The sequence below is a fragment of the Urocampus carinirostris genome, chromosome 8 (genome assembly GCF_059441175.1).
Source record: "Urocampus carinirostris isolate Australia breed hairy pipefish chromosome 8, RoL_Ucar_1.0, whole genome shotgun sequence".
NCBI classification, from domain to species: Eukaryota; Metazoa; Chordata; class Actinopteri; order Syngnathiformes; family Syngnathidae; genus Urocampus; species Urocampus carinirostris.
The window spans coordinates 38,745,437-38,761,318 of NC_142356.1; the positions used below are offsets into that span (position 1 = coordinate 38,745,437).

The following is a 15,882-nucleotide window of genomic DNA, read 5'->3' on the forward strand; positions in this document are numbered from 1 at the left end:
CTCGCTTGGCTTCTGTCTTCGTGGAGAATTCGGTTAGTTTACGATTACAATTTGCAGTTGTCATAAAGATTGGCTAACTCAGAGTTAACTTAAAAAATTGGCTAAAAACTGACAGCCAGATAAACGAATGTTTTGATTTTCCAAACGCTGCATAATGTTAACCTCATGAGAAAATGGCACTTGCTAATTTTGTTCCCGATTTTTTTTTGTTCAATGCAAAGGAGATAGGAAAAGGAGCTATTCAAATTTTTAATAACTTTTCTAAATTGGAATTATTAATATTCTAAATTCCACAATTTAACTGTTGGCATGTGATAATGGCCTTAACTACTTACATACCTAGTATGCGATGATGGCTGTACTGACGCACTGTAATAACCAGGGGCGGTTTTAAGTTCAGAGCTTTGGGGGTTCTAAGCCCCCGAAGTGTCTGGCTGGTTAAAAACTTTTTTTTTAAATTTCACTTAAAGAGATATAACATGTAATATTCAATCATGATAACGTTTTAATCAAACCACAGTATTTTGCTAACGGCCTTTGTTGGGAATTAACTATCAAAATATACCGTTTACCAAATTGTTCGAATTGTTATCTGACTCCATTAACCAAACACGACCTACTTTCATCCAACAATTATGCACGCTCGTTTCTTGAGAGAAAAACGACCAGGAAAGCTGACATTTTCACACGGGGTCGGATGTTTATTTTTCCTAACAGAAGAACTAAGTGTACTCAGGATACGGCCGAAGAAGTGACGTTGGAGTGTGTGTAAGCCCCCATCTGAAGTCCTTTAGCTTTCTCTTATTAGCCTACGTCTCCTCACATGGACGTGCCAAGCAGTTGTTTGCGCGCCTTGAAGTCCGGCTCTCCCACAACCGCGCCTGTCGTTCTGCGTCAGCAAATCCACGAGTCGTGTTATCTAAATTTCCTAGACCAAATATTGTGCATTTCGAACAGCCTGCCCTGACATTGAACTAAAGCCCAGTCAGTGAATATCTATTGCATCAAACTCAATACATGTAATTTGTATTCAATCATATAAAATCCTTTATAGTCAAATGTATAAAATTCTTTACCTTCTATCATAAAAGGGCCTATTTTTATCAATTAAATATTCATTGTAATACCCTTTTATTAATTAACTGTTTTAGGGCCATTTTTGTTCATTGAACCCTTCTTTAAAAAAAAAAGAAGGGATATGGCACTCTTGGGCTTCCATTGTAACATACTCTCACTATAATACACGGGAGCCTCCACAGACTCTGCCGCTATGCCGCAAGTGACACTAGGTCAGCAAAAGGGGGAGCGGGGCGTTTCAAGGCAGTGGAGTATTTCTGACACTGCGTTGTTCACATTTTTGTTTTGTTTTACTTTTTGAAAAAATATTTTAGCTACTGTTTTTCATTACATTCAAGCCTATCCTGTTCTTTTTTAAGAAAAAGGGTTTAAAAATGCTATTAATTTTTGGGGTGCTCGGGTTAAATTGGGGGGGTGCTCACTACTTAAAGGGACATTGTGTAATATTTCCCCCTATGTCCCGGTCCGAAGCCTACGTTCTGAGAGTGCCGGTCTTCTGGTGATCCCAAGAGCAAAGAAGTGTTCTGCTGGTTCGAGAGCGTTCTCCATCCGGGCACCGGTGCTGTGGAATGCTCTTCCCCCTGAGATCCGATCTGCAACCTCAGTGGAAATGTTTAAATCTAAGCTTAAAACTCACTTCTACTCTATAGCATATGAATAACCTACTCTTCTTGTCGGCTCCAGAGCAAGGGAATGTATAATAATATTCTGAAAAATAGTCTGTGTAATATAGTGTAATAATCTGTGAAGCCCTTTGAGACTCTTCGTGATTTAGGGGTATACAAATAAAAATGACTTGGCTTGACTTGACTATTTGACCACTGAATGTTGCTGTTTTGTGTTGTGCAATTGGAAAGGAGGACTAAAAAGAGTAAATACAAACTACGGCGATAAAGCCGCAACACATTTATTTTTCTTTTGTTGCCCAGCCATTTGTGTGGGTTTTTTTTAGTCTTTGTGAGTACCCTTGGCAGTAAGATGGTGGAAAACAATGTCAGCTCCCTCTTGGTAAGCCTCATGTCATGTAAAATAAATACACATTTCTTACTGATCACTACAAACACATTCAAATGGTAATTAACATAGAAATATACTAATATGAAGTAAAATTCAAGGTAATTATGAAGACTTTCTTGATGGTAGATGGAGGTTGCTAACAGAGGTGTATGGGTGTTGATAAAGGAGTGGAGAACACGAGAGACTGTTGATCTAATTTGGTTACAAAAACACTACACAAGATCGCAAGATCAGGTCTGTATGGTGGAAACTTGGATTTTCTCTTGCATGTCAAGCAATATTTTTTTGCCTGAAAGTTATCCTATATCTGGAATTTCTCGTAACTAGAATAGCTCGTATGCAGCTGGGCCACTGTATCAAAAATCGAATAGACATTCATATAGTAATGATATTCCCCATTTAGACACATTTGCAGCAGTTGCAACCCTCTCATAGCATTATGTTCCCAACAAGCCATGACTAATAGTGTTTCTCCTGCCTGTCACCTCCCTCTCCACTTACGTTTAATCTCTCACAAATTCACCCCTTTCCCCACACTCCTTCCGCTAGTCTCTTTTTATTCTCCGCCGTGCTTTTTTGTGGCGGCTAATAAAGGAGCTGTAAATAATAGTAATAATACAAAATAATAGGTCTGTGCTCCACTTTAGACTGGCTTGGAGGAGGAAACAACTGAGAAGGAGGAAATGTGCTCGGAGGCTTGTAAAGTGATGTGTCGTATGTGAACGTAACGGCTCTATTAGCCATATATTTCCAACCCCTGCTATATACAGTATAGTGGCCCCTCTACGTACGAGATTAATTTGTTCCATATCGAGCTCATATCTAGAATTTCTCCAATCTTGAATAAATTCTCCCCATAAAGAATAACTGAAGACCAATTAATCTGTTCCTGGTCTCCCCAAATCACCCAAATCAACCCTAAATAGCTATAAAGCACATCTCTCTGATCTTTGAACTGAATGGCGGAAACCAGCTCCCCACAAATTATTATTAACTTTGAGGTGCCTTTTATTTTCCTTTTTTAAAAAAAATCTCTCTCACTTTGTTTCCTCTTGCTTCAAAATGTGTATTCTTTGTGTTTTTCAGGGATCCTGTATTTCAATTGAAATATGTAAAGAAAGTATTATTCTTTTATATCATAGTGTATTTGTTATTGCACTAAAAAAGTAGATTTTTTTAACGTGCATTTTTTGTGTTGTGTGTATTTTGGGGGGATTCTGTGCTGCTTAACTTTAAAGTTGTTTGTATGAAAAAAATCAAGGCTTGAAATAGGTAAAGGTTTTACTGTATATTGAAATAAATAGAGGCGTTTATAATATATTAGTGTAACACAGTTCTAAAATTGATAATCCATTTTGTGGGTACTATTTCATTATTATTGGTAGTAAATCAATAAAATTGCAAGTTGTTATTTTTGCTTTATAATTTTCTCTCATTTGGGATTTTACTACATTTTAACCTGTTTTCAAGTAGTGTATTTTTATCTTGGTTTTTTTTTGAAAAATAAATAAAATCATACAAAAATGAGCAAATCCATCTACCAGAGGAAAAATGTGTTACTAGGTTCCAACTTTTGTCATTTTTGAAGAAAAATTTTTGATAGTTAATTTTCTTAAAAAATGAATACTAATCAGGACATTATGTAATATTTGACCACTAGTTGTCACTGTATGATGTAGTGCAACTGATAACAAGGAAGAATACAAGCTATGGAGACTCATTGTGTTTGTGCACAGCCTTTCATGAGGTTTTTTGTTTTTGGAGGTACACATTGCAGCAAGATGGCGGACAATTATGTCAGCTCCATCTGGCTGAACCTAATGATAGTTAAAGAAATAAAAAATTCTCCACCTATGAGTGTTTAGAAAATGCTTGTTACATGATCATTCAGTAGGGTTGCAGGGGTGATGCAGCCCATCCCAGCTATAAATATATATATATATATATATATATATATATATATATATATATATATATATATATATATATATATATATATATATATATATATATATATATATATATATATATATATATATATATATATATATATAAAACGATATTTTTTTTTGTTTTTTGTTTTGATGAGTGATGTTTACCAGCTCAGTAGCCTAGATGGTGAGGCGCCCGCTTTGAGACTGGGAGGTCGGTGGTTCGCGCCCCGGCCGAGTCATTCCTAAGACTTAAAAAGTGGTCGGCGGCGCCCTCTGTTGGCTGCGGCTGCATCGGCTCGCTACAACGGGTCAGGTGCAATCGACATTTCGTTCTGTGTACATTGTTACACAGAATGACAATACAAGGAAATTATTATTATTATTATTATTATTTTACTACTAGGACACGCTAAATAATACACTTCAAAAAGTCATATTGTTTTTTGAATAAATTCTATAGTCATCAGCTCTCATTTTTGTTTTCCTTCTGCAGGGAAGGCATTCAAATTTCTCCACGATGCTTGTCAGCCTCCCCCCGTCTCCCACCCATCCTCGAGTATCTCACGTTCCATCCTACCCATGCCCTCACCGCCCCCACGCCGCACCCCGAAAAGACACGCCACGTCACCCGAAAGCTCGACCACGCCTGCTCCTGCTTTTCCTTATCTTCTTCCTGCTCCTGCAGCCCGTCTCCGGAGCACGGGGCCGAGGCGGAGGTCCGGGTTCAGGTCCAGGCGTCCCAGGAGGACAAGGCAACCCGAGGGGAGGAGGCACTCAGCGAGGAGTTGTCATACCTCCGCAGTATTCTCCCGGGCCACAAGTTCTTCCTCCGATCAACCCCAAACTCATCAGTTCTCTCAGCATATCTGTCATTTTGGTCGGGAACTCTAGTGAAGTAGCCCTGGGAGCAGGACTTGAGAAAGAGGACTTCCTACACATCCCTTACCCTCCAAAAGTGGAGGTGGTCACCATGAACGAGACCGACCCAAAGAGCATTATCAATCGGATCTGTACTCAAATGTCTAGGAACTCTTTGCAAGGTGTGGTTTTTGGCGACGACACGGACCAGGAGGCCATCGCACAGATCCTGGACTTCATTTCGGCCCAGACTCACATTCCAATTCTTGGCATCCGAGGAGGATCTTCCATGGTGATGGCAGCAAAGGTAGCAACACACCTCCAGAGTTTGCTTTTATCTGGTTTTAACGACCAATATCAATGTTACAGCTTCAACCTTTTGAAAATGAGTTTGTGCGATATGGCACATCAGGTTAAGTCATGTTTATTTTTACAGCCCTTAATCACAAGAAGTCTCGAAGGGCTGTATGCAAATATGTCAAAATGTATTTTAAAAAGGAATTGATTGTACCACAATTCTTTGTGTGACTATTTAGCACATTTCTGACTATTTTCCAGAAAAAGAAGAATTGACATTTTAGGACATTCGGAAGGTCCCCGGTTTGAGACCGGGAGGAAACATGTTTCCCTGCAGAGGGATAGGCGACACAAAGCTTTATTGACCCAAGACAAACCACAGAAAATGGCATCCCTACAACCCTAGTGGTTAAAGTATACATGAATTTTACCGTACTTTATGCACTTTTAGGTGCTCCAGATTATAAGGCTTTTGGAATTGGGACTACAGCAAGAGCTCCCATATTTATGCAATCGTAAAAGTTTCATATATTTGCTTATTAATGAATTGACATTTTTTTAAATGCATTATCAAACATAAGCGTTATTGGATGAACCAGTGTTTTTCCACATTTTTTTTAGTCCAAAATGCTAGCAGTACTAGTTATCGCTTGTGACATTAGAATTACTCAGGAAATTAAGTGGCATTATCTGATTAAGTCTGGGGTTGGCAACACGCGGCTTGCGATCTGCATGCTTCTCTTTAGCGCTGCCAAACAGCTCCCTTACAATTTTCCAAAAATGTTTACACATTGAGAGTGGGGAGGTAAATATTATTTTATTTCAATATAATTTCCGGAGGACGATTAACATGACACAAATGCTTTAAACGTTTTCCAGTGCTGTTAAAATGTGTCGAATGGATATTACATGCAACGTTCCTCCGCTTTACTCCTCCCCTTTTAAAGGGAAAGCGTCACCAGCAAAGCAGGCGGCTGTTTTCAACAAATCAGCCATGGACCCCAAAGGTATGAAGACAAATAAACTGAAGAGAACAGTTGATTCAATGTTTCTTGGACCATATTATTTACATTCATTGCCAATGTGGATGGCTGCCTCAATGTTTGCTCTTTAGAGAGAAGTGATCAAAAAACAAAAAGAGTCATGTAGAAAGACCTTCCAGGGAAAACATGCTACATTTGTGGCAGAGTACCCAATGGAAGTGAAAGAAAAAGTGCAATTGCATCACTTCCGGAGAACTTAGATTAGCGCAAAATAAGACCTAACAAGTGGATTGCATCTCCAAAATACACTACTGCCGTAGGTTTTGTTGCAAACCAGGAGATAACACAGTGGGAAGAAAATACATGCCTCTCTCCACTAAGACAGTGAAGGAAAAGGCCGTTAAATTGGCAAGCAACATCATCGAACAGCAAATCAAGTACATTTAGCACAAGAAAACTCAATTGCCTGCGATGAGTCGTGTGATGTGATAGATGTCTTGGTTGCATTTCTTTACATTTGTTATAGAAATAAAACATACTGTAATTTATCAATATTGTAATGAAGTTAAACTCGGAACGGGAGATCGACAGACGGGTCGGTGCAGTGTCCGCTGTCATTCGGAGTGGCTTTGAAATGGATTCAAAGTTATTTGACGGGGAGGAAGCAATATGTAAAAATGGAAGAGTTTTCATCTGAATATTTGGACATCTGTTGTGGAGTACCACAGGGTTCTATCCTGGGACCAAAGCTATTTAATTTATATATTAACGATATTTTTAATGTTTCAAAACTATTGAAAATAGTAGTATTTGCAGACGACACTAACATTTTCTATTCAAATGATAACTATATGGATTTGGTAACCTGTATTAATCGTGAACTAATTAACCTAAAAGTATGGATGGATATAAATAAATTATCTTTAAATTTAAATAAAACCAAAGTAATATTCTTTGGTAATCGTAAGGCAAATCAAGATTTAGAAGTAAAAATGGATGGTGTCACGATAGACATTGTATCAGAAATTAAGTTTTTAGGGGTCATAATAGACAATAAATTAAGTTGGAAAACACACATCAGACACATACAAACAAAGGTATCTAAAAGCATTTCAATAATTAATAAAACCAAAGTTCTTTTACATTATAATGCATTGTATTTATTATATTGTTCTCTAGTTCTGCCATATTTAACCTATGGTGCAGAAGTCTGGGGCAATAATTACAAAAGTTCACTACAGCCCCTTTTTATCCTTCAAAAACGTGCAATAAGAACCATACACAGGGTAGGATATCGGGATCATACCAATATTTTATTCATGCAGTCCAATTTATTGAAATTGGATGATTTAATAAAATTTTTCACTTCACAACTGTTATTTAAGGTCAACAAAAACATAGTGCCAGAAAACATACAAAGATTATTCACTCGGAAAGAGGGAAATTATAACTTGAGGGGCTGTGGTGAATTCAAAATCCCAAAGGTGAGAACCACCAGGAGAAGTATGTGTGTGTCTGTGTGTGGAGTCAGACTTTGGAATAATTTGCAAAATGAAATCAAACAATGTCCAAATATACATGTGTTCAAATTTAAATATAAAAAAGCATTACTGGCGAAATACAGAGATGAAGAAAATGGGATATGAGGGAGACTGGAAATACTGCACTTCAAACTATGGCTAACTTGTTGTTATTGTTCTATTATCACATCAGAACTGTTATAAGTATTGTGTTTATTTTTATTGATATTATCACTGGTGCCGCAGTGACATTATGCGCATTATGACGTTGAGGGATGGGTATTGCGAAGATTAGTGTATAAAGTATGTGATTATTGTAACTATTATAATTATTGATATCTGACCTATTTAATAAGTATATCCATGAGATTTTGTTGTATTGGACATAAGAGGAGCTATATATAAAATGTGTTTTATAGGGAAGATAAAGGGGTAGGAAAAATAAGCATCTGCTTCTGACTACCCCTTTTCGAACATGTGTGACATTATTTCGTTGTTGATTCATTGTTTTTGTCCTGTTTTTATTTTTATGTTCGAAATAAAGTTTTCATTCATTCATTCATTCATTCATTCGGACCCTTTACCGGTCCTTCGTGGTGAAGAGGGAGCTGAACCGATCTACCGGTCGGTCTACGATCCTACCCTCACCTAAGGTCATGAACTGTGGGTTATGACCGAAAGAACACGATCCCGGATACAAGTGGCTGAAATGAGTTTCCTCCGCAGGGTGTCTGGGTTCTCCTCTAGAGATAAGGTGAGAAGCTCAGTCATCCGGGAGGGACTCTGTGTAGAGCCACTGCTCCTCCGCATTGGAAGGAGCCAGTTGAGGTGGCTCGGGCATCTGATAAGGATGCCTCCTGGACGCCTCCCTCGGGAGGTGTTCTGGGTATGTCCCACCGGCAGGAGGCCCCTGGGGCGACCCAGGACACGCTGGAGATGTCTCTCGGCTGGCCTGGGAACGCCTCGGGATCCCGTCGCATGAACTGGAGGAGGTGGCTGGGGATAGGGACGTCTGGGCTTTCCTTTTAAGGTTGCTGCCCCCGCGACCCGACCCCAAATAAGCGGAAGACAATGGATGGATGGATGGAAGTTAAACTTGGGGCAATATCCTACAACAGAGTAGTCACATGGTGCATCATTTTCCAGTGGATGCACTGCATCCAACTTAGTCATTTTGATAGTGGATTAATATGGCTAATGTTGATACATACAGCATGCGTTGCCGTCATTAAAAGGCTTTTAATATTTTGCGGCTTCGGAAAAATTAGTTTTTTGTTCTTTGTGTTCAATATGGCTCTTTAAACCTTTTGGGTTACCTACCCTTTGCTTAAAGCGAAACTAGCTATGTGTCAATGCACTAGCCTATGTGTCAATGAAAATATGGTCTGATAGACATAATTATTCTAAAATTATTATGGAATTTGGGCATATTTCGGAGATTAAGTTGGACTGTTCTAAGAGTAGACAACATCGCCCTCAGTGATTTGCCTTGCTTTGTTAAACCTTCTCTCGGTCATGTCCGCTTTCTTGCACATCCACACACCGACAGAATACCGGAACATGGTTGGCATGGCAACAACTTTCCTATACATGTTTTTTTTTCTCAAATAATTTATGGGAAAAGAGAAAGGAAAGGAAATTTCTTGGTCTGACAAAATAAGTGCCTTAGGAGAAGTGGGAGAAAAAAAGAAAAGCAGATTGTGCTCTGGAGGGCAATGGCGGGATGAGACTTTGATCAGATGAACGAGCACATCAAAATGTTTCATAAAAGGAAGATGGAAAAGGTGAAAATCAAGTGAGGAGAGAGCGATTCTCAGCGTTGTGAAAATAAAAATACAGTTGCTCAACCTTCTTTTTGAACCAAGGAACAATTTCAACCCTTAAACACATTTCAATGCACACTGCATGTACAAAATCTTGCACACTGTTTTGAATTAAATAAATCGAAATAAACTGATTAACTGTGCATGTATTATCGTATATACCTGCATATAAGCACCCCCCCACAACTGCTTTAGAATAACGGCATGCTAAAAGAAATTAATTTACAAAATACGAATGAAATGTGTACCTAAATAACAATAATTATATAAATGTATAGATAATAAAGATTATTATACCGTTAATAAAAAAGAAAGAAAAAAAGAAACATTTCCTTACCTTTAAGCCGTGCTGGCAGACTCTCACACACCATTTTTGTATTTTACAATCATTTCCTTCTTTGACTCGATTGCTGTTGTCACAGTTTTTATCTTTTGCTTATCCCTAACTTTCTTGAGAGCCATTATAATGTACAAAAAAGGCAATGAAACCCACAAAATTATAAATAGATTAAATTTGGTCCCTCTCAAACAAGACTGAGATGGCGACAATTGACTGAAAGAAGATACTGGGAAAGGGGGAACATTAAGACATGACACAGCCTTGGTGTTCTGTCTTTCTTAACCCCCTTGTGTTTATTTTATTTTATGCACATATAAGCCAGTTTTGTATTTTATAGTTCTAAATTCATCTTATATGTGAGTTTATCTGCTGGTACATTTTAAAGTACATTTATATTTTCATTGTTTTTATGTCATGCTAGGTGCAGCTTACATTGAAAATATAAAAAAATATATTCATAGAGAGGCAGCACGGCGGCGCAGTGGTTAGCGCGTGTGCGGCACAGTTCTAAGGCCTTGGGAACCTCCTGTGTGGGTTCAAATCCAGCTACCAGACTTCCTGTGCGGCATTTGTATGTTCTCCCCGTGCATGTGTGGGTTTCCTCCGGGCACTCCGGTTTCCTCCCATATTCCAAAGACATGCATTTCAGGTGGATTGGCCGGTCCAAATTGTCCCTAGGTGTGAATGAGCGAGCGAGTTGTCTGTCCCTGTGTACCCTGCAATTGGCTGGCAACCAGTTAAGGGTGTCCCCTGCCCACTGCCCGATGATTGCTGGGATGGGCACCCCCGCGACCCTACTGAGGATAAGCGGTGCTGCTAATGAGATGAGATGAGATATACATATAGTATTTGTATACATTATGATCATAACTGGTATATATTATGTATATTATCTTGTTATTATTATAAAATGGCTATATTTTTGTTAACTATTATTATTATCACTCCAACCTTATTTCCCCCCCTGTTACAGTCCTGCTCCAACCTGTTAGGTTCATTGATTAAAAGGGTGGAACCTAACAGAGTGGATTTTGTTTTAGCTAATCTAGCCGTAGGTCTTTAGCTGATCAACTTATAGCTAGCTACTGTCAACAGAATAACAAAACTTGAGTAACTAAATTCAATGTTTTTTTCAAAAAAAAAAAAAAACTTACTATTATAACATTTAAAATAAAACAAAAAGTAAGGAGAGTAAAATGTAGTTTATCTCTTTTTCCACACGAACTACCGCCAAAAACAAAATATTTCACTTCCTGTAAATGGCTTTTTTAGAGTTTTAGTCTTTTTGGGGACCAATTAAGAACATTCTATCTGGGTGGAAAATTATTTCTAGGACGTGTAGAGTTTGAACAAATTAGTAAGTAAAAGTATACATTCATGTTCATTTTTTATTGTCTACACCTCATGAAAGTTGATTGGATTGCACTGCAGACACCATTACATTGAGCATGTGTGTCACCAAATACAAAATGGTATTAGAAATGCAAACACCAGAAGTAAATAAATAAAGTACTTTTGATATACATTTTGCAGATTTGATAAAAATCAGGGTAAGAGAAAGATGCACACATGAAATGTTGCTACAAACAGACCCAATATCTATTAGGTTTCAATTAATTGTGCAGCCTCAAGCAGCATTCTCATGAGGCTGTGACGCAAACCAAAAGCGCACCGGCATCTTATTTGATATCGACCAATCACAGACAGGCATCTTAGAAAGGTATGAAGCACGTAACTCGCTCACTCATTCGCAAAGTTATATTTATGGAAGTTTTCGAAATAATTTGTTGTTTTTGTATGGTGGGGATAATGCCGCGTGTTTGACACCCCTGGTATAGAAAACAAATTGGTTTGGCCCCCTTCCCCTGTGTTCAGAAATGAATAATGTATGTACTTACTGTATCGTTCCTCATCAGGCCACTGATACTCTCACTAACTCGTTGCCCCTTTTATCGCGAGTCATTTTTCACCCAGATTGTCCGAAGAACTCGCTAGTTTCTACTCCACATCAATATTTTAGCAATTTGATTTCCTTTTAAAAACATTGACTGTGCCTTGTGTGGTGTTTCAAGGTAATGCCAAATTCTTAGAGCTGCAAAATGCAAGGAAATAGTACATGTTTTTTTTGCGTAAAATGTATGTATATTTTATCAGTATATTCCAATTATTTTCCAAGATACAATGCCTTGCAAAAGTATTGTCACCCCAAGAACTTTTTGACATATAGCCATATTTTGGCTTCAATTTTCTAGATAAAAACTCAAAATATTTTCAAAGAATCAACAAAATGTGAGACATAATTGTGAAAAGAGACCACATTTTTTATATTGTGCTAACAGATAAAATAAAATAAAAACGTTGGCGTTGCAAAAATATTGCCCCCCTTTTGAGTTAATACTTTGTGCAACCTTCTTTTGCTGTGATGACAGTCACAACTCTATTTGGGTATGTTTCCAAGTTTTGCACATTTTGAAAACCTTTGCCAATTCTTCCTTACAAAACGGTTCAAGTTCCTTAAGGTGATCGTGACGTGATCATTTTGCACAGCATTTTTCAGAACTTTCCACAAATCCTCTGAAGGATTGAGGACTGGACTTTGGCTTGGCAATTCCAACACCTTTATTGTTGGGCTCCATCCGTCCTCCAAGTCCCTGCTGGAGAAAAGCAACCCCAGAGCATGATACTGCCACTACCATGTTTGACAGTGGGGGTAGTGTTTTCAGGGTGATTTGCAATGTTACTCTTACGCCAATGTTTTGCACTCAGCTTTCTTGCACATCCGCACACCGCACACAGCGAAAAGTTCAATTTTAGTCTCAACCGACCAAAGCACCTTTTTCCACATGTTATTCGTGTCTCACATGTGGCTTCTTGCAAACATCAAATGGGCCTTTTTATGGTATTTTTTTAGAAAGGTCTTCTAACCACTCTAACCTAAAGGGCAGATTTATGCAGATTATGACCAATAGTTGTCATAAGCACAGATTGTCCCACCTCAACTGTGTATGCCTGCAGGTTAATCAATGTGATCATAGGCCTCTTTGTTGTTTCTCTGATTATGTTTGTTCTTTTTTGGTCTGAAAGTTCAAAGGTATGTCCTGGTCTGGAGCGGGGGTGTCAGTGGTTTTATGCTCACTCCACTTTGATATTATTGCTTGCACAGTGCTCAGGGTGATGTGTAAATGTTGCAAAATCGTCTTGTATCCCATTACTGCTTTAAACTTTTCCGCAGCCTTATGCTGGACCTGCATGGTATGTTTTTTTGCCCTCATAATGCTGTCATAATGCTTCAGGTGGATTCAAACTGAGGCTTAATGACATACAGGTGCACTCTGTCATTATTGGTGATTTAGATCGACATTGGATCATTCTGAAGTCATGAGGGAACTTCTAGAGTCAGTTGGTTGAGCTGAGAGAGCTACTGTAATGGTTGGGCGCTTTTAAGGGGGGAAAAAAAGAGGTAGTTTACACCATCTAATTTTTTTTGTAGTACATATAATTTAAAGTGTGAAATTTCGTTTGACTTCAGGGGTGTATTTCACATGTTGTTGATTCTTTGAAAACCTTCAGTTTGAAGCTTATCATGTGGCAATTTGACATAAAGGTCCTTGGGTTTTACTATTGTCTTAGGCACTGTATGTGCATCATTGTGGGGAGGGTCACTACTTGTTCTGTGGGTGATTGAAAAAATAAATTCTGTTTGGGAATAAGTATCCTTTTTGAGTTCACAATCTCGCTGAGGCCATGACATCAATACAGCTTGTTTTTCCTCTCTAACAGCTTATTTATAATGAGCATGTGCGTCACTGACACATGCAGGTAGGCCCAATCTGCACTAAACAATTTGCACATTTCTATTTAGCCATTAATTCACAAACGCCATGCAGTGTCGCTTTTGGCAGAACGGGCATCGGCCCTGGCCTGCGCTCGACTCCAGCTCTGGAGACTAATGAGGTCTTTCAGACCTATTGTGGCCATGTAAAGAAGCCTCGCTTTTCTGTTGTGTGAGTGTTCATTCCTGCTGTTGAATGATAATAGCCTTTTGTCTGTGTTTGGGGAGATTATAGCAATGGTTTTTGCTCAGATATAGTCAAAAATGTTTTCCTGAATAGATCCCTTTGCTCGAATCCACATTTCCTTTTTGTTTACATTGTTTCACTACTCCATCCAACAGTGTAACTTTAAATTGTGCAGGAGGTTACATGGTAAATACTAATCTCTCACAGGGGGAAAAAGTGTCTGTCAGGTGGTTGATAGGGAAAACGGGGTGAATGGGCGACAACGCTCGTGTGAGATTTTTCAAACTGAATGCCATTAAAAATCCTCTTTTGCTACAAAAAAACAATCATCACCCTCAATGCTGCAAAGTAAAACAATGGTTAACCATGCTTGGGATGAGTAATGTGCAATAATGACAAGGGATGACTTAGGTATTTTATTTCCATTTATTTTTTTCTAGTATTACCCCTAACTTATCATTTCAAACTGTGGTATTTTATCTTGCAGTAATTGGTCTTCCACTATCCGGATGTCCCTTTGTGCATTTTCATATTAAAATTGAAATAAATTCTATTCTATTCTATTCTATTCTATTCTATTCTATTCTATTCTATTCTATTCTATTCTATTCTATTCTATTCTATTCTATTCTACATGCACAAAAACAAAATTGGTGAGGTTTGAACACTACCTTTCAATAAAAAATTGGTTTCCCTCATATTTTCAACATAGTGCATTCCACAAAATTTTTGAGTGTATGTCAAGTCATGTTTATTTGTATAGCCCTTAATCACAAGGAGTCTCAAAGAGCTGCACAGACTATGGACTTTTATTACACCATCCCCTGATCTAAAACCTACATAAGTGAAAGGAAAAACTTGAAACCTCAGCATGAGGAAATTAAGAAACCCTGAGAAGGGACCGCACATGAGGTAGATCCCTCTGCCAGGATGACCAGGCTGTATTGGCTGTTGCAAGGGCATCAACAAATAATATCCAGACTTTGTCAATATGAAATATAAGTCATTCATAAGATATATTGATTTTTTACTTTTGTCGACCTTAACCAGCATACATTGAGTTTTAGTCATGTAGTTGACTCATTGGAACACTATTTAAAAAAATATTTGGTCAGTTACAACGCTTTCAAAAAAACCCATGATTATTATAATTAACCCACCATAATATATATATATATATATATATATATATATATATATATATATATATATATATATATATATATATATATATATATATATATATATATATTTTTTTTTTTTTTTATAAAATTACAAATTCTATCACAAGGAATTTCAACAAGGCAAACAAAAATAATTGTGTAAATTGACAGTTCCATACTCACCAACACTACCGCTTTATGCGTTAGACTATTGTTTTTGTCCCCTTAAGAACGCCTACCCATGTAAAAATAAAGAACTACCGCTATCTCTAATGTAAAGAATATAAAAAAAAATCATCTTGATTCGAGACTAGTATTCAATTCTACGGTTGCTTTATATTGAAGCAGGACTAAGTCTTTGATCATGAATAAACTGCTCTAACAATTGCTTTAGATTTAAATTACGGTGAAAGTTTTTGGTTTCAAACAAGCTCAGGTGCCTGCAGACCTGTTCTAAAATTAGCTCACCAGAGGTGGGTCATTGTGATTTTCTAGTAAAAAGATTTTGTTTTATGTTCGACTGAGTTTATTAAACAATATTTTCAATAATTACATAATAACAGCATTGATAAGTTGTTATTTTAGAAATATATATCAATGTGCGGGCAGCACGGCAGCGCAGTGTTTAGCCCGTGTGCGGCACAGTTCTGAGGTCGTGAGATCGAACCTCCTGTGTGGAGTTTGCATATTCTCCTCGTGCTTGCGTGGGTTTCCTCCAGGCACTCCGGTTTCTTCCCACATTCCAAAAACATGCATATCAGGTTAATTGGTCAGTCCAAATTGTCCCTAGGTGTGAATGAGCGAGCGAATTGTCGGTCCCTGTATGCCCTGGGACTGGGTGGCAACCAGTT

At 37.9% G+C, this 15,882-nt stretch overlaps 1 protein-coding gene across 2 annotated transcripts in view; it reads left to right on the forward strand.

Annotated features, from left to right (window-relative positions):
- Positions 1-15,882, forward strand: part of grin2bb (glutamate receptor, ionotropic, N-methyl D-aspartate 2B, genome duplicate b) — a 181,610-nt gene that overhangs the window by 31,449 nt on the left and 134,279 nt on the right. For both annotated transcript variants that reach the window (XM_088342642.1, XM_088342643.1), the window contains exon 2: positions 4,522-5,193. In XM_088342642.1, coding sequence (XP_088198768.1) covers positions 4,522-5,193 — 672 coding nt within the window. The remainder of the gene's footprint in view (positions 1-4,521; positions 5,194-15,882) is intronic.